Here is a 22,328-nt window from a genome sequence, read left to right as displayed (position 1 = left end):
TAGTTGGCTAATTCACATTTGATACGAGATATTCATATTAAGCTTATGACGCTTTAAATATGCTCATATTAGATGAAGAAGAGAAAAGCATAATGTATAGGCAAAAACAAAATATTTGTCCTATATATGAGATGATATTTGACTAGTCATATCATATCATATATTATATTAAAGCAGAAACCATCTGCCACGTGTCATCAGCAGATGGCTTCTGCCACATGTCATAAGCATGTATTTTTAGTTTTAAATTGTTATTTTAATCCACTTTTCCATAATAACTGAAACATTAAATTTGTTAAAGGTATATACGATTGCCATATTTGAAAGGCCTTCCACCAATTCAATGCATTTAATACAAAAATCAAACTTTCCAATTTTATTCAAATCATTCATTAATTATTTACGTCTTATAGAATTAACAATGATTATAGTAGTCCTCTAACTAAAATGTTGACTATTTTAATGGGAAAGAATCAGTCACATATTATTTTTTCACTCACATAATTATAGTTCCGTTTTTAAAATTTGATTTAAAACAATCCTTTCTCATATAAAATCATTTAAAAAATAGGAGAAAATCATTGATAGAATATTTTTTTCAGTTTAACCCAAACCTTGCCATATACATCCCAATAACATAATATCTACATGCTAAAATCTCGGCCAAAATAATTCTGATTATACACATTATTTATATTCAGTCTCTAAATAACTTGGTCAATAAAGTGAAATATTTTTTTTAAAAATTTTATAATAGGTGAAATGAGAATTTGCACTACTACATACAATATATCTTTGTCCGAATCATTATAAACTCGATATCCAGAGGTTGAAGATTTTCGCATAAAATCTATTATTATAATCCCCTATTTCACAAGTTTTGATTTTCATTTTCATGTGTTTTGTATCTTAGAACCCGCCTTTGACAGAAGCATCGACTTAAGGATAACTCGGATATCAAGCGAGACAACGACCTTATCAAGCCGGACTTATTCAAGACTATTTAAAGTTGTCAATAGTTAACAGTGCAGTACTTCGTAAGTTTATACTCCATAGTCCATATAACTCTTCTTCTTTTTAAAGAATTACTCCTCTCTCATCCCTTGGTCATTTGTTGTCCTTTTCTATTTTGGGGTGTCTCAATCATTTGTTGTCCTTTCTATTTTAAGATTGAATTTGATCATTCCCACTCAATTTATTCCACTTGTCATTTAATCATTGGCCCCCTCCCATTTCCTTGGTCTTTGTGCCAAAACCAAAGGACAACAAATGACCGGGACGGAGGGAGTATAAAATTTTGTTTAGATTTGCTGCTTCGTTGATATACAACATTAACTTATCATATTTACCTGTACATATTAAAGGGTGGGATTGTGTGACACTTGCTGGAATGACAAATATTAACACAAAGGCCAACTGGTGTTATATCCACCGCATCAAGCAAGAACCCTTCAAAAGAGTTGTTAAACACGATGATGGTGTAGCTTATTATAAGGATAATATTTATCTTTGTAAATATGGAAGTTACAAATGCTAAAATGCAATTTTTTTAACGTTAGATGTTATTCTTATGTATATTCCAGGTAAACTTTGTGGCGGTTTCAAACTTTCAACGGCGCCTCAGATCACACTGTTTAAGCCTCATATTTCCAAGGAGGTTGAATTGATTGCGACTGGAATTCTTGGCAAACAAGAACATGTAACATACTTTTTCAATATACTATTAAAATTGAGGTTTTAAGTACGTTATTATACATTCTAATTCTTACACGATGGTTAGTAAAATGGCGTGAAAGATTACATACATGAAGAGCTTACCGTCTTTATCGGCCTAGAATTTGTTTTCAAGACAGATGATCATGAAACTGTAGCTAGAGGGAAAGACACCTATTTTAAACAATACAAATTCTCATTATAGACGGATAGTGTTCCTCTCACAAATTAAAGTGGGTAGTGCAAGTGGGTGGGAAATGGATACCCCCACTTGCACTACCCACTTTAATTTGTGAGAAGAACACTATCCGTCTATAGGTATAGACGGATAGTGTCCGTCTATAATGAGACCGACTGTTTAAACAATTAGGTTAGTTGTACTATAGTCCATTAAAAATGTGAAAATTACAAAGGTGATATGACAAGTTTTGAATGCTTTGAACTAATGCATAAATGGTCTTTGGCGTCTAATCTGAGCCCTGGAAATCAGAAAGAAGTGTTGGTGTCGCGTTTATTCCAGTTAAAATAAACTTTTCAATAAACGCGATAGACTATCAACTTTTCAATTTCTGTCATCAAAAGTCATATCATTGTAAAGTGGAGAAAAATTAGTAGCATACTCACCTTTTATTATTATGTCATCGGTTTTATTCGACAATAAAAAATTTCAGTGTCAACCCTAATCTTTATTTTCGGTTTTATTATGTAAGTTTTATGTTATGGAAAGGTAATGAGTAAATAAGGTGTTATGGAAAATATACTTTATCCATCTTAATCACGGACAAAATGATTTGCAATGTTAAGGGGCAAATGTTAATATGCCTCAATAAACAAAAGAAAAGTAATCAAAAAGATTATTATTTGGCGACTTGAAAGGCGAATTAATGGGTGATCCTGATCGAAGGGTGATCCTGATCAAAGAGGGGTCGCGACGGGTGAGTAATGATGGGGGTGGGGAGTCGCGTAGGGTTACGAGAAGGGTTAGGGGTCGCTCACAGGGTAGGTCCGACAATATGGTTATGCTATAATGACGGTGGGGGGTGTAGGGGATGGTGGAGGTAAAAGGGGTAGGATAGTTGAAGGACGTATGATATGGATTGCAGGGAGTGGTTAGTTGTGGGAAGTCGTGGTCTGAGGTATGTTGGGTGCGGTTACCACTGTGATAGAGGGTCTATTGTTTGTGAGTCTCGAGGTAATTGATCTGCGATGGTGAACGCTGCTTCGAGAAGTCCAGGATATGGTAGGCGGGAGAGGAAAGAAGAGAGAAGGTAGAGAATTGAGAGAACAACAAATAAGAGCGGTAATATGATAAAAAGCGTACAACAATCAGTAAAATTAAATGTATATTATTCTCAGGAAAAAAAAATTAAATGTATATTGCGTAAATAAATAGGTTTTGCGTAATTTTATATCCACTTTTCAAATTTCACCTCTCATATGTTAAACGGTCGAGGACAAAAAACGTATCATACTTCGAATAAAATTAAGCAACATAAACCTATCAAAAATGTAAGGATAGACAAACAAAAGTTTCTAAAATTTAGTAATTTACTAAATAAAAAAAATACTTAAGTTTTTACTTTTAATAATACTTTTTGTTGCCACCCGTGCATTGCACGGGTTCAAAAACTAGTTTAATATTAAAACGGATACCTCTGTCTGAAAAATAGCTTGTCTATCAACCTCATGTAACTTGCACAAAAATTTTAAAGTTAGAATTAAAATTTATTTTAATTTTTGTTTTCGTGATAAGGTTACAACTTACCAGGGCGACTACAAAATTCTCCTTTACAACTGTTGTCCATTCTGGTTCTCAGTATAAGAATGATCTTTATTAACAAGAGTCGAAATTACCCGTTATTTTAGGGTTAGGTAGGACGGCAAAATTAAAGGCCCAATACTCTTATAGGTTAGCATAGTTAGGTTGGAAAATTATAGAATCTCCTATATTTTAGGAGATAGAAGATGACTTATAATTAGGCTCGAGAAAAGCTCGTTTATAAGATCTGTTTTACACACGAATATTCACTAAGAGCATGTTTTGGCTAACTTGGGAAAAATGAGTTTTTGTTTTTCAAACTTAATTTTTAAGTGTTTTTCAAAAATAAAAACATTAAATTGATACTTCTATTTTTATGGGTGAAAAGTTAATTTTTTTAGTTTTTGAGATTTTTTTTTTCAACTTTTAAATAATGATGTTTTTTTTGGTCCTGATTTTCGCAGTACACATTTTACTCAACTCAGTACAATGTTGACAATTATACCCCTTTCATTTCTTCCTCCATTTTCCCTCTCTAACTTCTCTCTATTGTATTCTCTCTAATTTCAAACCTTCATCCTCCTCTAATTTTACAAATCCATTATTTCAAACCTTTCATTCCCCTATGATTTCAAGCCTTACTAGATCGCAGGCGGTGTAACACTCTATACTACATTACTAAATTATTACATACGACATACGACATACGACATACGACATACTGACATACATAAAAACTATTTATGCCCAATCAAACCGAATTTTGTAATTGTTTTAATTTATGCTTTACGCATTTACGCTGCACTGCATAGTACAATTGCACTAATGCCCTCTTGCCGCCCAGTGTACTACATCATTTCTTTGCTATTTTGATTTTTTTTTTAAATGTACTACATATATAGATGCCTGTTGAACGGAATCCGGTGACCACCGATAGTCCTTATCGCGAGCGACATCCGACTACACCAATATCCCCATCATCCCACCAATTACCAATAATTAATTCGAACATAAATCCTAATTAAAAAAAATAAAAACCTATAACAAAGAGTCGATGTGTCAATTTGATTATTAGTAACAGATTAGTGAATAATTTGACAAAGGTTGAAGATTGTCAAGGATGTAACAATAGAGAGACGGTAGAGAGAATTAGGTTGATATTTTTTAGTCAAGGGTAGATAAATGGAAAGTTTGATGTGAAATGTACTGAGATGAGTAAAAAGTCTACTGCGGAAATAAATGACGTTTTTTTTTTTTTTTAACCAAAGATTACTTTTAAATCCAAAAATACTTATAAAAGCATTCCTTTCTAACCATTCCTTTCTAACGGTTTTTCCCGCCATTCCAAAAATATCAGCATTCTCTCATCTTCTACGCCGCGCATTCTCAACTGCAAATCTCAAACACCTTTACAATGAGAATAACATCGCAAAGCTCGTCGACAGCTTCAAACAGAATACCCAAAATGTCGCTTTTCGCCGTAAAGCATCCTATTATGAGTTCATAGTTCAGCAATTAACCCGGGCTTAATTTGTTGGATTGATCGAAAAAATCCTCGATGATCAAAAGAAGTATGTGGAGACCAGTAACGAAGGTTTTAATGTTTGATTAATTGCCGTGTATGGTAAATCTTGGTTGTTTAATCATGCACACCAACTGTTCGATGAAATGCCTGAACTAAAATCTGAGAGAACTGTGAAAAGCTGGTATTTTGTAATGGTGAAAACCAATTGTGAACCAGACATTGCGACTTTTGCTACATTGTTGCCATATGCTTGTAGCAATGGTGATTATCAGTTTGTTGCTCGGTTATGTAGGAGATTGTTAAGGAATGTAAGCATGGTTCAAAGGGTGATTGATGGTTTGATGAAGCAGTCGAACGTGACTGAAGCTGAGTTATTACCGCGGCTTGGTAGAGATATTAAGGTTTCTTGTTTATTCAAGCCTGTTTTGCCTTGCTTATTCAAGCCTGTTTTAGATAAGTGATGTTTCTTAAGGAAATCTATGTTTTCACTTGATAAAAATGTGCATTTAAAGTTAACCATATTGTCCCGTTCTTTTTAGAAGATATTTATTCTGCTCATATTGCTAAACTGTTTCTCACGATGATAGATTTTAGTGGACACATCATAGCTTTGCAGTGGAGTGGCAGGTTATGCTGTGCTGTGTATCTGCTGTTTCACAATGTGTCGGATATATTTTTTTGGATGAAATGTGACACAAATAATGCAGTGGTCTGAGCTTAGAAAAATTGATATGTTGGTTGGTTTCTATAAAATATTTTGGACTGAAGCAACTAACTCATGATAGTATATCAACTGTTGGCCAATAGCAGTTAGAGTCGAATTCTTTATCAGGTTTCGAGTTTACTATTTACGGAGCCTAGTTTGTTCTTATATTCTTATAGCTACTAATCCGATTCATGTAATTATGTGCATTACAAACTGAAGCTAGTAATATGGATCCTTGTTTGCTGGTTACGCTTGAGTTGGAATGTCATCTGAACTGCTCCTTGACTCCTCTCCTAATCACTTAATTAGCATTACTTCCTTGATAATAATAAGCAATAGCTTAATGACTTTCTCAACGGATTATTATTATTATTGTAATATTTATACTATGTTAAAGCCTTTTGTGCCTTTGATTCCTAATATTTCAGACTGAAGCACTTTAAGAGATTAATTAATTTTGTATAACAAAATGAAGATACTGTAATTCAATCTCATTGACTTCCTTTTTCAAATTGACTTCCTTTTTCAACTTATGTTCGTAAAATATTTTGCAGACTGAGGTCAGTAACTATTTTATTACTATAGTTTTCCCTACAGAATGTTGAACTTGCTCTTATAGGGGATAGAAAAACTACTGATAGAGAAAGATTGAATCTTGATTTTAGCTGACTGTTGTCTGCTCACTTACTAGCAATGACATCATGTGTTTCTCTAGGTTTGGAAGTTGATGGCTTTCGTTGTAGTCATACATCACTGGGATCATCCTTGCTAAATTAAGAACGGCTTCTTTGAAGTGTGCCGAAAATGGAGAAGTCTGGCACGATTGATTGAGACACTTCCATGCATCTGAGATCATTGTATGAACATGTTCACGTGCACTTTCAGTTGAGCTACCTTTGTGTTCGTTCACGTAGCAAGCTACATATGACCCATCATGTCCATTCTGGTTCTCATCCTGTACAAGAATGAACTCCATTAACAGGTGAATATCTTAGCCTTCTTTATATTATGAGTACTTTTTTTGTTCTACTGCCTCCACCATGTTAATTTTTTTCTTAATTCTCGTAAAATATGAGGTATCGGATGGTAATCTCATCTTTAGATTTTGATAGGTTTGAATATATCTAACCTTCCTCAATAAAAGACGACTATGAACCCTTTTGAAGCATTGTAGTGTTGATATATTCAATTCAACCATACCTCGGTCGGATAATTGGTGTTAAATGACGAGCATATTACTAAACATTGGCCATTATGAAAAATATTTGTCATTAGTTGAAGTGAGCTTAGCAGAAATGAAAATTTGGGATAGCAACATTTCTTCTACAGGTTTGCCTTTTTTTGACAGATAAATAGTGAGACGTGATAAACCGCTGCATTAACATGCCACTGTGTCTTAGTTCACTATGTATGTGAGCATTGCCGTCATTGCGACTGTTACTACAATTTGATACCTTGATATCAGCCACCCATGATGCTCAAATAAATTTGTGAATCATATTGACCAAATTTCAAGATGGTGTGGGAATAAAAGTAAAAATAGACGCACCTTGGCACTCCCTAAATCATCCCAAAGACGAAATATAGTAGCTGTAAAAGATACAGTTTCTACATGGCTGTTCAGTAGACCTTTGCCTCCTTTGTTTCCTCCTTCACCCAAGAGCAAGAAGAGGTATGCACATACAATACCAACTCCACAACTAATAATTCCATTCTTCAGATACTCATAAGTTGAAGGCGTGTATCTGGAGGAAAACCACTTTGCTTCCACTAGGAATGCGTTGAATAAATCCTTCCACTGCATAAAGTTATACAAGACTCAGCTATGGATTAGTATTCAGGCTTATAAGTAATCATGGTTTAATTACTCAAGTATTTACATAGAAAGTAATTAAGATTTCATCGACGTACCACTTTCTGAAGAAACTCTTTAGGATTCCATCCATGCATATCATAGGTTTTGTGGCTGGTCTCGTTGATTAGCTCATAAAGGTTTTTAAGGCAGACTCTCATGTAGCTGGGCAATCCTGTGACATTATCATATTCCCATCTATTAACAGCTTCAGTGAAGAGAATGAGCTCATCGAGTGTTCCATACAGATCAAAAATGTCGTCGATGATATAAATAAATGATATTGCTTTCGTGAGTTCTTTCCTCTGTTCTGCCATGTCTGGACCTGGCAGACAAGCCACGGACCACATATGCCATTTCCCTGGTTGGTTTCTCGCAAACTCCAATTCCTCGGTTAGTCGCAGTCCTTTCCACCATCTAATAATCATCAACAATAACATACATAAGCTACTGTGTATGCCAAGTAGTCTCTTGTTAGGCATTTTACACTAAGATATATCCTAATTACTCTTACTAAAGAACTTTCGGTACCTACTTTCATAAGGGCAATTGAGTGAATAACATGTTTTACAAGTATGAAGATTTTGGTAATTGCTTAAGGCTATTCAAAGAGTTCGCCTTCGAAAAACTTACCTTGAAACTTGAGTTATTTCTCTCTGGTGGTTGATCTGAGCCATGTTGATGTCAATTGCAGCCAGGTATTGCATCTCTTTTATCCAATTGTTTTCATTACTGAAGTCATGAAGTGACTTTATTTTGATCTCGAAATTCTGAAGGAAGTCCAAGGCCATAAATCTTGGCAAGCTTTTATGATATGGATTGCTTAGTGTGTTTTCGATAATGTAGCTCTTAGATGGTTCAATTTTTTTCATTTTCCGTAGGAGATGCGCACTAAATTCACCAGCATCATCAAGTATATGATCCCCTGGAACACGCATTTGAAATGCTTCATATAAACTCATTAGTCCTTTACTGTCCTTTTCTAGTTCTTGCTTGAAGTTTCCATTCTTGTCCTTGAATTTGCTGAAGCAGTCTGTTCGAGCAAATATGTTTAAAATCAAAGCAATCTTGAGAATATCAATCGAATAAAACTTACTAATTGTTTGGTTTTGGAATGAAATAAAGCAGAACAACATTGTGCATTTAGCGGTATGCAATTTTAGTACTGCAAGGTCTGCTGACCTTCAGCTCAGATGTATGGCTGCATTTTCCCGACCCTTCTTAGCTTGTCATGGGCAGGATCCTTGTACAGTACTTTGGTAATATTGTTGTTTCACACTTTCACATAAGTCTTAATAGTGAAGTAACAATCAGTTCAACATAGGGTTAGAATTGTGTATATTTGAATCCCTCCCCCTCTGTAGGCGAGAGCCTTTGAGGCAATAAGGGTAATAATGCTATTGGTGGTGTTGCACAGCTATGTTGCGCGGACTTGGTTAGAAGTATCCGACACGGGTGCGTGTTCAAGTATCGGATTCGGCTATTGTATGAAAATAATTCATGTTTTTGGTCGAAAATGAAATGTCCGAGTGTCCTACCCATGTCCGAGTGTCAAGTTTCCGTTACGGATACGCGAGCTAATATTGAAGAGTCCGAGCAACATAGTTGCACAGTTCAATCGTATTACCATGCAAGCATACAAAATATGTAGTTAGTGTTTGGAAATGCCTGTACTAGCATTAGGTTAATAACCTTCAGACACATTGTATCCATGTTGTCTCAAGAGGCGGAAGGCGAGGGCAGTATCATGAAGATCATGGTCTCCATCCTCTGTGCAACATCTTTCATAATGCCTTCTTAGTGCACCATCGATCTCATTCTGAAAGTAGTAGTGAAGACCTAACCGTTGGATGGCATCGATCATGACTAAATCTTCTACATGGCAACGTTTTAATGAATTGTTTAGCATTATTTCCTTGATTCTCTGAACCCTCTCCTGAAGCTGATGATTTTGCTGAAAAGGCAAAAAATATATACTATTCAATGGAATAGAGGAAGCATGATAAAAGTAGAATAGTAGATGAATATACCTCAATTGTGACGAGGGTTTCGTCATTGACAGAACTCTGCTTCACTCTAGACAAAATATTTGTTGTTTTACCTTTATTAATAATAATAATGTTATTGTTCTTACTAGGGTAGATAGTTGCAGTATGTCGCGTCATAAATCTTGGTTCTTTCCCAAGGGTCATCCCATAAATTTCTGTTTCCTTAGGAGAGATAATAAGTTTGAAGGAAGAGATTATTGCCATGTTGTACTTTCTGACCTTGGTAGAGATTAATGTTTGTTTTCTCAATGACTATACAAGGCTGAGTACTGCTGCTATTTATAATGTGTTTTACGGAGTCGATTACACAGCAATTTGTAGCTTAAGGTAAGTTTGGCAATTCGTGTTTATTTTTATGTCAAGTCAGTCTCTTATCAGTTTCAGTTCCGGTTTATAAGTTATAACTGATCGGAATTTTGACAGATATTTTTGAGCTATGATATTTTGCTGAATCGCGCCAGAAGCTGGTTAATCTATTGATTAAATTTGTTTCAGGTTTGGGTCAAATCATCCATCATGCCGAACAGTCGAACATGGAACTACTAATTGCCAGAAAGTAGTATGGTTACATTCATAGAAGAAGCACCAAACAACCAAATGGGATTGTTTACTCTTAAAACTAAACTTGCACAAAACTGTTCAGTCATCTGCCTTCCTAATGACGTAACAGGTGAATGTTAACACCTAATTTCTGCCAGTTTTTCATAGTTTTAGCATTTTTTCAGCTGGTAAATTAATCTCCCTGTCTCATGCTTATGTTATCTTTTTTGTGGCGTATTTGTTAGAAGTATTTTAATTAAAGGTAAACAAACGATTCAGACGTAAGAAATAATTCTAAACTCTTTGTATCTCTTTACAAGGAGATCTGATTATTATGCTTAAGATTTTCTGATTTTTGTTTTTATTTTCCTTTTCTACTACAGTCGGGTAGAACCACGATGACAACATAACGCTCCACGAGTTTTAAACATGGTTGCATTCAAAGGAAACTGAACTTGAGATTTATTAACTTTTTATAACAAACTGGAGACACTGTAATTCAACCTTATCGACTTCCTATTTATTCCTATGGTTTTTCCAACAGAATGCTGAACTTGCTCCTATTGGGCATAGAAAAACTACTGACAGAAAGATTGATTTTTGATTATAGCTGACTGTTGTTTGCTCACTAATTAGCAATGACTTCATGTATTCTCTAGGGGCTTGAAGCCGGCGGTTTTTGTCGTAGTTATACATCACGGCACCACCCTTGCTGCATTGAGGATGGCCTCTTTGTGTTCGTTCACGTAACAAGCTACGTACGTATTACCCGTCGTATCCATTCTGGTTCTCATCCTGTACAACAATGAACGTCATCAACAGGTAAAACTTCATCATCCTGTGTACAACAATGAACTTCATCATCCTTTAAAACTATGTCTTAGCGTTCGTTAGTACATTACGAATTCTTTAAACCAAAGTTGATCGGTGCGGTGGTGGCAATTGGCGACTACTTGCAGAGTTGCAGGCACGGTGGCAATGGAATTTAGAAACCAACCCTTTTTTTTAATATTGATTAGATCTAAAATCAGTTAGTTTTAGACTTTTAGATCCAAGTATTATCATTTTTTTCGGAAATTGGTTCTCTTTTAATTTGAATATGGCTAGCTATGTTGGTACCCTTGAACGTATAATTCGTTTAGGCTATTGCTCTTTCACGTACATGAGAAAACTCTGTAGAGGAATAGTTAAAAAGATGATGTATAATTAATAAAAATATGATGTATTTTATTCAATTTGAGAATTAAGTTGCACAATGGACGTAATTGGTAAGAATTTGATTAATTTTTGAGAGGAATAGAAGAAAAGAGAACCTTTTAATGCAAAAATTATTGAGAAAAGTGAATGCTTAGTAAAACATGTATATAAAAGAGATTATATTTTGTATGTTGTTGTCGTTTGGATATTGCTAACTATTAATTCTTTCTTTAAAAAATATAGGTTGTGCCTGGGGGGCTCGATTTCGTCGGGCCCGGATCAAGGTCTAGGTGATTTGGACCCGCCGGATCTTGGTCAAGTATAGGCAACGCGAATCTGGATTTGGATCTTACTAGTCCCGGCCCAATTTTGGCCCGTTACTATACCTACATACTACAGTGCAACTTATGGTAAGTTCAGTAGGACTATAAGGACAGCAAACCGCTCATTCGTGAGTTTAAACACGGTTGCATTCCAAAAAAATCTGAACGCAAGTTTTTTTTTACTTCCTTTCGGTAGAAAAGGACTCACAATGGCGACTTTGTTGCTGGTGGGGTTAAAAATCAATTTCACGAGTTTCCCCACTTCACGACTTTGTCAAATATGTTAGTTGACAATGCGTTTTTCTTCAGACGACTGTTTCTCGTCTGAAATAAGACGGGCAACATGTCATCATTTTACAATAAAATGTTGTTATTTTCTGATACCATTATTTTTCACATCATTTTCAGGGTAAAAAGTGACACCCCTAATCATAACAGTTTGTGGATTAAATGGTTACATTTTCTTAAAAAATGGCAACATTTTATCCGACTTATTTCAGACGGGAAAACAGCCCGTCTGAAATAAGAATTTGCGGTTAGTTGATAATATGTGCATTCAGACCTCTGATTAAACTAAATTAACAACTCTTTTAAGAGTGAATATATGAAGTAGTAATCAAGGATTGTATATATCTTTAAATCATCTCATGTTCTTATCCGTGTTTCAGGTTAAATGCTCTTATTTTCTCAGCCTGATCTGAGCTTCGATTTGACCAGTTTTAGCAAGTGATGTTTTCTTGCTCTGGTCTGAGATGGTGGAATAACTGTTCAGGTTCGAACCTCTAGCTCAAGAAAATTTATGTTTAATTTTTGTGTCATTGTATAGATAGATATATTGTACTCGGTTTCTAGGTAAATGAACGGTTCTTTGCTTTAGATTTTGACCCCGAAAACAACCTTCTGGCACATCTCATAAATGATTGAAAAAACGTACCAATTAATCAATTTATTTAAAATACCATAAAAGTTTCATCAAATTAGTAAAATTAAAGTGAGGCCTTTGGAAGAAAGGTGAAAAAGGAGCAACATCACTTTGAATAGCAACTGTAAGAAATTCTTGATCCGACTCTAAAACTTCCATTTCCGTCTCATTAAGTATCACCCATGCTTTGATTCGATGACCACTTGTATGAATCAACAGAATGCAGTCTTTAAAGAAAGAGCTAGGCCTACCACCCGAAAATCCGATCCAAACAGGAGCTCCTGACACGAAATCCAACTGATCGAATCCCCTCAAACTAGTAAAGAAGTATGATTTAGACATGTCCTTAAATTCGCACGCTGCCTCGACATGTCCCCTCAAAAAGTTTGAATTCTTCTAGTTTCTTAAGTTCGCACGCTGCCTCGACATGTCCTTTACCGCGGAACTTTTTTACTTATTTAGCCATTCACTGTCCCTGGTCTTGGTCAATGCTTGTCGCAATGATATGACTAGTTCACAAAGTTTCGGGGGGCGTGCCTCCTTCGTCGTTGTTGGAGTCGGCGAATGCATGTGTTACAAACTTCCCGAAAGCTGTTGGCGGTAACTTCGGACGGAGGTGAGGCCGTATGTTGACTGAATGGATGAAGGTTGGAACCATCTCTTGTCCTACAATGCAGCTAACATACTTATCCTCTCTCTTTCAATATTTTTGGAATTTTCTTTTTAACATTTGTGTCTTTTTTTTTTTTTTTTCCGGATGAGCCACGAGGGCAGGAGAAAATAGACGAGGGGGAATTCGAATCTAAAACCATTGTACGATAAACCTCCATCCTAATCAATAGGCTAAGACAACTTCGGTAACTTTTGTTTTTCAATAAAGAGAATATCTATTACTTGCAATTCGTGAGCTGGATGATTGAATAGTAGCAGCAGCAGCACGGATTAGATTCGAGTAAGATTAGAAACAACGTTGCTGCGACACTTAGCTTGCAATCTGGAAATGCTAGCAGGAGTAAACACAAACATTTTAACAATGCACTCACTAGTCACTACTCCCTTCCTGAACTGGCTGTAGCACCGGGCGAATACCCGACTGTGACAACACATAGTGACACTTAAAAAGGAAATAATTGACTATGAGCTCGTGCAACGACAAGGGAAACTCCTTTGTAGTTGCAATTAATAGTCGATTCTTGGGGCATTACCCTCCCGACAAGAGGGTAATTAACGGAAAAAGTTTTGGAAAGTGAACTTTTTAGTTATGGTGCTGCTACCCTCGTCGGTTTTCCAACGACGAGGGGCAGCGTAAGATAATGCCATTGGTGTGCTATACTCGGAAAATGAGAAAAGTTGGTCGAAAAGGGAGAGTTGATAGGATTTGAGATGTGGGGGTGTTGGTTTTGATGGTTTAACCATTTCTTTGATATTGTTTCCATTTCAATTTCCATGGTTGAAGCTGATAAGTGTGGGGGTGGACTAAGGATGGATGTTCTATTCATTCCCTATCCAATACTCCACTTTGTACTTATCATTATATACAGGGAAAAGAGAATTTTACAAATGAGATATCGCCACCTGGTGATACCGGGTTCGGTACCGTCTTACTTGAATTATGAATCAAATGTTTGCGGATAAATTACACAATTCCAATTAAGCCTGAGAGAGTAGAGTATGCTACTTTTTTGAAATTGTGGTATTTTGGTTCTTAAGACAATATGTTCACCGCGGGAAAATTCTGCGGATGCTTATTGTGATTTAAGAATATAATTGCAAGGTTTAATATTTGATCTAGTAATTTAAAAGTGGTTTAACGAGCCCGTTATACACATTTATTTTGATGAGTTATGAATAACTTTTAAACCTTGAAAAATGATATTTAGACATTTAGTAGGATAATCGATATTATTATCATTATTACTCCATAATACATTTTAGCAGGATGATCGATATTACTTAAGACGTTTGGCTTGGCTAATGACAGAGAGACTGAGCTGTACTTTTAGCTAATGTCTGTTTGCTCACTAATTAGCAATGATTTCATGTGTTTCTCTAGGCTTGGAAGCTGATGGCTTTTGTCGTAGTTATACATCACCGGTACCATCCTTGCTGAATTGAGGATGGCCTCTTTATAGTATGCCGAAAATTGAGAGGATGATTGGCACGTCTCGTTGAGACATTTCCACGCGTCTGAGATCATTGTATGAACATGTTTTCGTGCACTCTCAGTCGAGCTACCTTTGTGTTCGTTCATGAAGCAAGCTATGTATGACCCGTCGTGTCCATTCTGGTTCTCATCCTGTACAACAATGAACTTTGATCAACAGGTGAATATCTTAGCCTTCGTTATTAAACAAGTGGTCAGGAGACGCACCTTGGCACTCCCTAGATCATCCCAAAGACGAAAAATTGTAGCCACTAAAGATCCAACTTCTATATGGCTGTTCAAGAGACCTTGGCCTTTCCTGTTTCCTCCTTCACCCAAGAGCAAGAAGAGGTATGCAAATACAATACCAACTCCACAACTAACTTTTCCATTCTTCAGATACTCTCCAGTTAAAGGCGTGTGTGCGGAGGCAAACCACTTTGCTTCCACTAGGAATGCATTGAATAAATCTTTCCACTGCATGAATTTATATAAGACTCAACTACAGTTTTAGTGTTCACGCTTATCATAGACGTAGTACGAAAATGTAAGTTTTCATCGACGTACCACTTTATGAAGAAACTCTTTAGGATTCCATCCATGAATATCATAGGCTTTTTCGCTAATCTCGTTGATTAGCTCATCGAGGTTTTTGAGGCAGACTCTCATGTAGTTAGGCAATCCTGTGATATTATCATATTCCCATCTATTAACAGCTTCAGTGAAGAGAATGAGCTCGTCAAGTGTTCCATACATATCAAAAATGTCGTCGATAATATAAACAAATGCTATGGCTTTTGTGAGCTCTACTCTCTGCTCTGCCATATCTGGACTTGGCAGACAGGTCAAGGACCACATATGCCATTTCGCTGGCTGGTTTCTCGCACGCTTCAATTCCTCAGTCAGTCGAAGTCCTTTCCACCATCTAATAATCATCGACAATAACATACATCAGCTACTCTGTATGCTTAATAGTTTTTTGTAAGGACTTTTACACTAAGATATACTACATCAGATAACTCTTGCTGAAGAACTCAGTACCTACTTTCGTAGGATTATTTGAGTAAAAAACATATTTTAAATTATGCAAATGTGTTAATTGCTATAAACTATTCAAAGGGTTTGCCTTCGAAAAACTTACGTTGAAACTTGAGTTGTTTCTCTCTGGTAGTTGATCTGAGCCATGTTGATGTCAATTGCAGCCAGATATTGAATCTCTTTCAACCAACTGCTTTCATCACTTAAGTTATGAAGTGAGTTCATCGTGATCTCGACATTCTGAAGGAAGTCCAAGGCCATTAATCTTGGTAAGCTTGTATGATATGGATTCCTAAGTGTGTTTTCAATAACAGAGCCCTCAGATGGTTCATCATTGTCCATTTTCCGTAGGAGATGGCCACTTAGCTCACCAATGTCATCTAGTATCTCGTCCCCTGGAACACGAACGTGATACGCTTCATATAAACTCATTAGTCCTTTACTGTCTTTTCTCAGTTCTTGCTTGAAGTTCCCATCCTTGTCTTTGAATTTGCTAAAGCAGTCTGTTCAATCAAACAGGTAGAGTATAGAATATTAAATGATGTAGTTACTCTTCAGAAATGCAACTACTGATTGTGTATACTGTATAGCATCAGGTAATTTACCTGCAGAGACATCGTATCCATGTTGTCTCAAGAGGCGAAAGCGAAGGGCAGTATCATGAAGATCACGGTCTCCTTCAACTGAGCCACATATTTCATAATGCCTTGTTAATGCATCACTGATCTCGTTCTGAAAATAGTATTGAAGACCTAACCGTTGGATGGCATCGATCATGACCAAGTCTTCTGCATGGTAACATTTTATTTCTGTGTGTGTTATCATTTCTTCCCTTATCCTCTGAACCCTCTTCTGAAGCTTTTGATTTAGCTGAAATAAAGAACCGAAAACTGCAATAATTTACGTATTCCATTTTGGTATGCAAACTATTGGTTGCGACAAGAAAGTACAGTGTTTTAAGCATCCATTATATCACAGAAGTAGAAGAATATACCTGAACTGTGATGTGGGGTTCAGCATTGACAGAACAACTCTGCTGCAGTTTAGGCAGATTATTTATGTTTTCACCCTTGTTAATACTAATGCTCTGGTTAGTACTAGCACAGATAGTTACAGTATTTTGTGTCGTAAATCTAGATTCTCTCCTCACCGTCATCATCCTAGAAATTTGTGTTTCCTTAGGATAGCAGATGATAGATTTGAAGGAAGAGATTATTGCCATGTTTTGCATTCTGACCTTTGTGAATAATCAAGTTCTTGGAGATTAACTCTTTGTTATTTTGTTTGAATACAAGGCCGAGTACCGCGCTATATATAAGGGTATTTTGAAGAGGTGATTCCACACCAAGATACTAAATCGACAACTCGGCGGAGCCCGATTTGAACTTAACAAATTTCAACTCATGGAGAACAATTATTGATAATAAGGTTTAAGTATGAAAATTATAAATTTTCAATCATCCAACGAGGACGAGTGCCCCCACTAGGCCCCCTCTTGTCGATTCCGATCGGGGGCGTCTTGAAATAAATGGAGGCACAGTGCGCGCGCAAAAAAATGAGGCCACAAATATGAAGTACAAGTGTACTAAACTTTAATATTTGTATCGAATTTCATCAATAAAGCTTATAAATCCGTTGTTTAAAACCGGAGGCCGGATTCCTCCGCCCGTGGTTGCACGGAATCTTAGACACCCCTGGTTCCAGTTGCGGTCAAAGTATGTGTTATACTTGTCAAGACACACTGTGCTGATTAAATAGCACGTTTTCATTATTGAGAAGAAAACCGCACGAAATGTTAACACTTAAAACTGTATTCCGACCTATCTCATGTAAACGGTACAAAAAATTTCATAGTCGTACAAAGATTTAAACTTGGCGGGCGTGGAAAATTTCAACTTGGGAGAATATGTAATCTATAACTAGTAGACCTGTACTCGTGCCGGGCTGGCCGGGGGCGGGCCGGGCTTTACAAGTCAGGCCCGTGCCAGGCCAAGGAGAAGGGGCGGAGTTGGCCGGGCTGGGCTGGGATATGCTTGATCCGGGCCAAGACCCGAGGCGGTCAATGGCGGGTCGGGCTAGTGGGCCTGACCTTTTTATTTTGCTAAAATGGCGGGCCAAGCCCGGGCCGGGCTGGAATTTCAGGACCCGGGCCAGGCTAGGGTTAACAACGGGCTAAGGCCGCGATGGGACAGGCCAAGTTGCATAAAATAACGGGTCAAGGCCGGTCGGGTCAGTCCGTGCTGATGATCAGCTCTACGTATAAGGTAAACGTGAAAAAAAGTTGAAAATTCTTCTTCATTTTTATGTTAAGTCTCTCTCAGTTTCCGTTGCGTTCAAAGTATGTGTCTCAGTTTCGGTTGCGTTCAAAGGATGTGTTATTGTAGACCCGTACTGTGTACTTATAAATACTGCAGCACGTTTCCATTTATCTATAAATACTATTAAAAGGCTACCTTAAAATGTCCAATTAAGTCCACGTAGACAATGCCACGTAGGATAAAAAAAAGCCACGCAGACATTTGAAGCCCACCTCAGCCGCATAACCCAAATGCTACACACACATTTATACCCAATTACCCCGTCTCTTATCATCGATGTTCCTACCGACAACGACAATCCCCTTTTTCCGCTCATTTTGTTAACCGACATTAATTTATTATTACATGACATTAATTTAATTCATTTATCTATAAATTAATTTAGTTCACTTATCTATAATATTAAAAGATATTATCTATATTCTTAAATGATTTTTGTATATTAAGTATATAGTTTTCCCAAATTTATGTAAACCTAGAAATTTACATCAAAATTTCATAATTTATAGTTAATATTGATATTTTAATTGAAATTTTTGTGATAAAACATGTTAATAAAATTTATAATTTATAATTAAAATTGAAATTGAAATTTTTATAATAAAACATGTTAATAAATTAATTAAAACTCTTCATATTACTTACCACCCACCATTTTTATTAACATTTTTTCCTATTTAATTCATTTTTTTAATTTAACATGGAAATAATTGATTAAAACTCTTCATAATACTTAACACCCACCAAATTAATTAAAAATTTTTCCTATTTAATTAATTTTTATAATATAATATGTTAATAAATTGATTAAAACTCTTTATATTACTTAACAGTTAACACCCATAATTTTCATTAACATTTTTTTCCTATTTAATTCACCTCTTGAGTTTCTCGGCAATCAATTATCTATTAAATAATACCACAAAATAAATTAAAAATAAAATTAAAATATTGGAATTTATGGTTGTATAATGGCTATAAAACCTATAATAGTTTCTATCTATAAAATCTTATTAAAAGGCTAACTTAAAAAATGTGACATTGCAAGTTTAATTGTGACGTGACAACTTTTAATGTGACATGGTAAAAAAAAGTGATATGGATTACCAATTTAATAAAATTAAAAAATATAAGGTAAAAAAAGTTAAAAAATATAAGGTATAAACACAAAAAAATAAAAGAAAAAAAAATGTAAACCATTGATCTCCTCTCATAATTTTTTTTATTTATTTACCTTATTTATTTAACCATTATTTCCTTTATTTAATGAAATGACCTTTTAATTTTCCTTTCATGATTACTATATATACTCCGTATTTATGTACCATATTTTTTTATTTTTCTTTCATTCATAAAATTTTGAGAGAATTTGTAATAGAATTTTTCATATATATAACTATTATATTCACCCTAATTTTCAATTTTATTCAAAAAATAGCACCTAAAGTATACATAGAAAAGTAAACTAATTGTTTCGTTTTTTATTTTTCTTATGTTTTTTATTAATTTGTGTGTTTGTATTAATATTGCAGGAGAATGAATTTCCAACTTTATTCAAAAAATTGGTAGGTAAGGTATAGCTAAAGAACTAAATTAATTATTTCGCCTTTTATTTTTATTATGTTTTGAATTAATTAGAATCTTATTAGTTACTTTTTTGTGTTTATATTAATATTGCAGGAGAATGAATTTTCAACTTTATTCAAAAAATTGGTAGGTAAACTATACAATGAGAACTAAATTAACTGTTTCACTTTTTATTTTTATTATGTTTTGAATTAATTAGAATTTTATTAGTAATTTTTTTGTGTGTGTTTGTATTAATATTATAGGAAGATGGCATACTCACATATCAATAACAATGCACGAGATTCGAAATAATGGCTATGGATCTTCTTTACAGATTTTTTTCTTGGTTTGGATGACTCTTTCATTTTTGTCAGTTTTTCATTTTTCTACAATGGTGTATTAGAAATATCGAATGGTAGCAAAAATCTTTAATAAGTTGTTGATGACATGTTGTTGCATTATTGTCCTTCACTCTTTCCTACACTTTAGTCTCCTTTGTAACACTTATGTTCTATTTTTACTTTGTCAAACAGGTTACAAATCAAATTACTTAGCCAAATTACGATACACATGTCAATTTGATCTTATCATAGTGTTATAATATGCATAAATGGTAATTAGTTAGAAATCGATTCTTATCCTCCAATTCATTGTTTCAATTCCAATGTGTAATTAGTTTTACTCATCTTATACTAATAATAATAATTATTATTATTAGAGTTCGCCTATAAAGTTTTGATCCTTATTTTACTCTCTTACTTTTTGTCCCAAACCTAATCTTATATATACTACGGAGTATATTATTATAACACAAAATGTGATATTTTAAATATATGTAAACTTTCCTTGAAATTATTTGGAATAGTGTTAAAGTTGCTCACATAAAAGTTCACGACCGTTTCTTTGCAAGATAAACATAGGGCCAAGTACTTTAAAATGCACCAAAACGACAATAAAAACAGTATCTTCATTCAAGAATAAAGAGGCAAAATGCAATGTTTGTTGGTGAAAAAAACCATTCATATTCTATAATCTTTAAGCCAAAACAATGGTTAAATAATAAAGAGACAATTGAAGAATCACTAATTAAAGAGACAATTGAGGAACTATTAATTGAACAGGCAATTGAAGAATCATTAACAACTCAAATGAGAAAATTAAGAGTCATTGATTTTCTTTCTATAAAATCTCATCAAAATACCAATTCATATTGTCTTATTTGATACCAGGTTGTCGAAATCAACGTTACCCGTCCTTTGAAAACAAGGGACGACAATGGAGCGCAATTTCATGTTCCAATACTCCTATGGCGTCAAGATTGTCCATAAGACCAGAAGTACCCGAAAATTCAATATGACGGATTGTGTCCTCGCTTCAAAACAACCAAGCTATTCACATTACCATCCAGAATCAAAAATTTGGAGTGTATTAAACTTTTGTTTTAAAATACCGGTCCCTCAGTCGTGTTAATTTATTTATCTTTTTTTTTTTTTAATTATTTATGAGTGGTTTTTTAATTAAAATTAAACAAATGATTGAGAGAGGGGGGACTACTCTATATAAGTTATTCACAAATTAAACACTTAAACACAGTCAATTATTAACGATCCCGTGATTTTTACGGGCTCCAAAACTAGTTGGAAATAAGAAGGAACAAAATGTGATTGTTAGTTAGTTGGCTAATTCACATTTGATACGAGATATTCATATTAAGCATATTAAGCTTATGACGCTTCAAATATGCTCATATTAGATGAAGAAGAGAAAAGCATAATGTATAGGCAAAAACAAAATATTTGTCCTATATATGTGATGATATTTGACTAGTCATATCATATATTATATTAAAGCAGAAACCATCTGCCACGTGTCATCAACAGATGGCTTCTGCCACATGTCATAAGCATGTATTTTCAGTTTTAAATTGTTATTTTAATCCACTTTCCCATAATAACTAAAACATTAAATTTGTTAAAGGTATATACGATTGCCATATTTGAAAGGCCTTCCACCAATTCAATGCATTTAATACAAAAATCAAACTTTCCAATTTTATTCAAATCATTCATTAATTATTTACGTCTTATAGAATTAACAATGATTATAGTAGTCCTCTAACTAAAATGTTGACTATTTTAATAGGAAAGAATCAGTCACATATTATTTTTTCACTCACATAATTATAGTTCCGTTTTTAAAATTTGATTTAAAACAATCCTTTCTCATATAAAATCATTTAAAAAATAGGAGAAAATCATTGATAGAATATTTTTTTCAGTTTAACCCAAACCTTGCCATATACATCCCAATAACAGAATATCTACATGCTAAAATCTCGGCCAAAATAATTCTGATTATACACATTATTTATATTCAGTCTCTAAATAACTTGGTCAATAAAGTGAAATATTTTTTTAAAAAATTTTATAATAGGTGAAATGAGAATTTGCACTACTACATACAATATATGCTGTCCGAATCATTATAAACTCTGATATCCCGAGGTTGAAGATTTTCGCATAAAATCTATTATTATAATCCCCTATTTCACAAGTTTTGATTTTCATTTTCATGTGTTTTGTATCTTAGAACCCGCGCCTTTGACAGAAGCATCTGACTTCGTAAGGATAACTCAGATATCAAGCGAGACGACCTTATCAAGCCGGACTTATTCA

At 34.7% G+C, this 22,328-nt stretch overlaps 2 protein-coding genes and 2 long non-coding RNA genes across 4 annotated transcripts; 2 read left to right on the top strand and 2 right to left on the bottom strand.

The window, feature by feature from the left end:
* Positions 1–6,148: 6,148 nt before the first annotated feature.
* Positions 6,149–9,851, bottom strand: LOC141593052 ((3S,6E)-nerolidol synthase 1-like). The gene is made up of 6 exons (XM_074414002.1): positions 9,586–9,851; positions 9,248–9,509; positions 8,189–8,588; positions 7,615–7,972; positions 7,253–7,501; positions 6,149–6,658 (listed from the first exon to the last, which is right to left on the bottom strand). Exons 1-6 carry the CDS (start codon positions 9,805–9,807, stop codon positions 6,365–6,367), a joined length of 1,785 nt encoding a protein of 594 aa, XP_074270103.1. The 5' UTR covers positions 9,808–9,851; the 3' UTR covers positions 6,149–6,364.
* Positions 6,597–14,726, top strand: LOC141593055 (uncharacterized). The gene is made up of 6 exons (XR_012521275.1): positions 6,597–6,685; positions 10,099–10,273; positions 10,803–10,965; positions 11,584–11,750; positions 12,332–12,435; positions 14,639–14,726. It is a non-coding gene; the product is annotated as an uncharacterized LOC141593055 (long non-coding RNA).
* On the bottom strand, positions 14,435–16,665 carry LOC141593054 (putative terpene synthase 13). The gene is made up of 5 exons (XM_074414004.1): positions 16,372–16,665; positions 15,870–16,269; positions 15,296–15,653; positions 14,957–15,205; positions 14,435–14,881 (listed from the first exon to the last, which is right to left on the bottom strand). Exons 1-5 carry the CDS (start codon positions 16,589–16,591, stop codon positions 14,585–14,587), a joined length of 1,524 nt encoding a protein of 507 aa, XP_074270105.1. The 5' UTR covers positions 16,592–16,665; the 3' UTR covers positions 14,435–14,584.
* On the top strand, positions 15,228–17,133 carry LOC141593057 (uncharacterized). The gene is made up of 5 exons (XR_012521278.1): positions 15,228–15,275; positions 15,445–15,629; positions 15,931–16,035; positions 16,357–16,561; positions 17,062–17,133. It is a non-coding gene; the product is annotated as an uncharacterized LOC141593057 (long non-coding RNA).
* The last annotated feature ends 5,195 nt before the right edge of the window (positions 17,134–22,328 follow it).

The sequence above is a fragment of the Silene latifolia genome, chromosome 7, assembly GCF_048544455.1.
Source record: "Silene latifolia isolate original U9 population chromosome 7, ASM4854445v1, whole genome shotgun sequence".
Classification (NCBI taxonomy): domain Eukaryota; kingdom Viridiplantae; phylum Streptophyta; class Magnoliopsida; order Caryophyllales; family Caryophyllaceae; genus Silene; species Silene latifolia.
This window is presented reverse-complemented; position numbering and strand designations above follow the sequence as displayed.

Excerpts from the sequence above, each read along its gene's own strand:
- LOC141593052 (XM_074414002.1), bottom strand. The coding sequence starts at position 9,807 with ATGGCAATAATCTCTTCCTTCAAACTTATTATCTCTCCTAAGGAAACA. Across the intron at positions 7,973-8,188 it reads GAAATAACTCAAGTTTCAAG|ATGGTGGAAAGGACTGCGAC; the intron begins GTAAGTTTTTCG and ends GATGATTATTAG. Across the intron at positions 7,502-7,614 it reads AAGAGTTTCTTCAGAAAGTG|TGGAAGGATTTATTCAACGC; the intron begins GTACGTCGATGA and ends AACTTTATGCAG.
- LOC141593054 (XM_074414004.1), bottom strand. The coding sequence starts at position 16,591 with ATGATAACACACACAGAAATAAAATGTTACCATGCAGAAGACTTGGTC. Across the intron at positions 16,270-16,371 it reads TGGATACGATGTCTCTGCAG|ACTGCTTTAGCAAATTCAAA; the intron begins GTAAATTACCTG and ends TTGATTGAACAG. Across the intron at positions 14,882-14,956 it reads ATGATCTAGGGAGTGCCAAG|GATGAGAACCAGAATGGACA; the intron begins GTGCGTCTCCTG and ends ATTGTTGTACAG.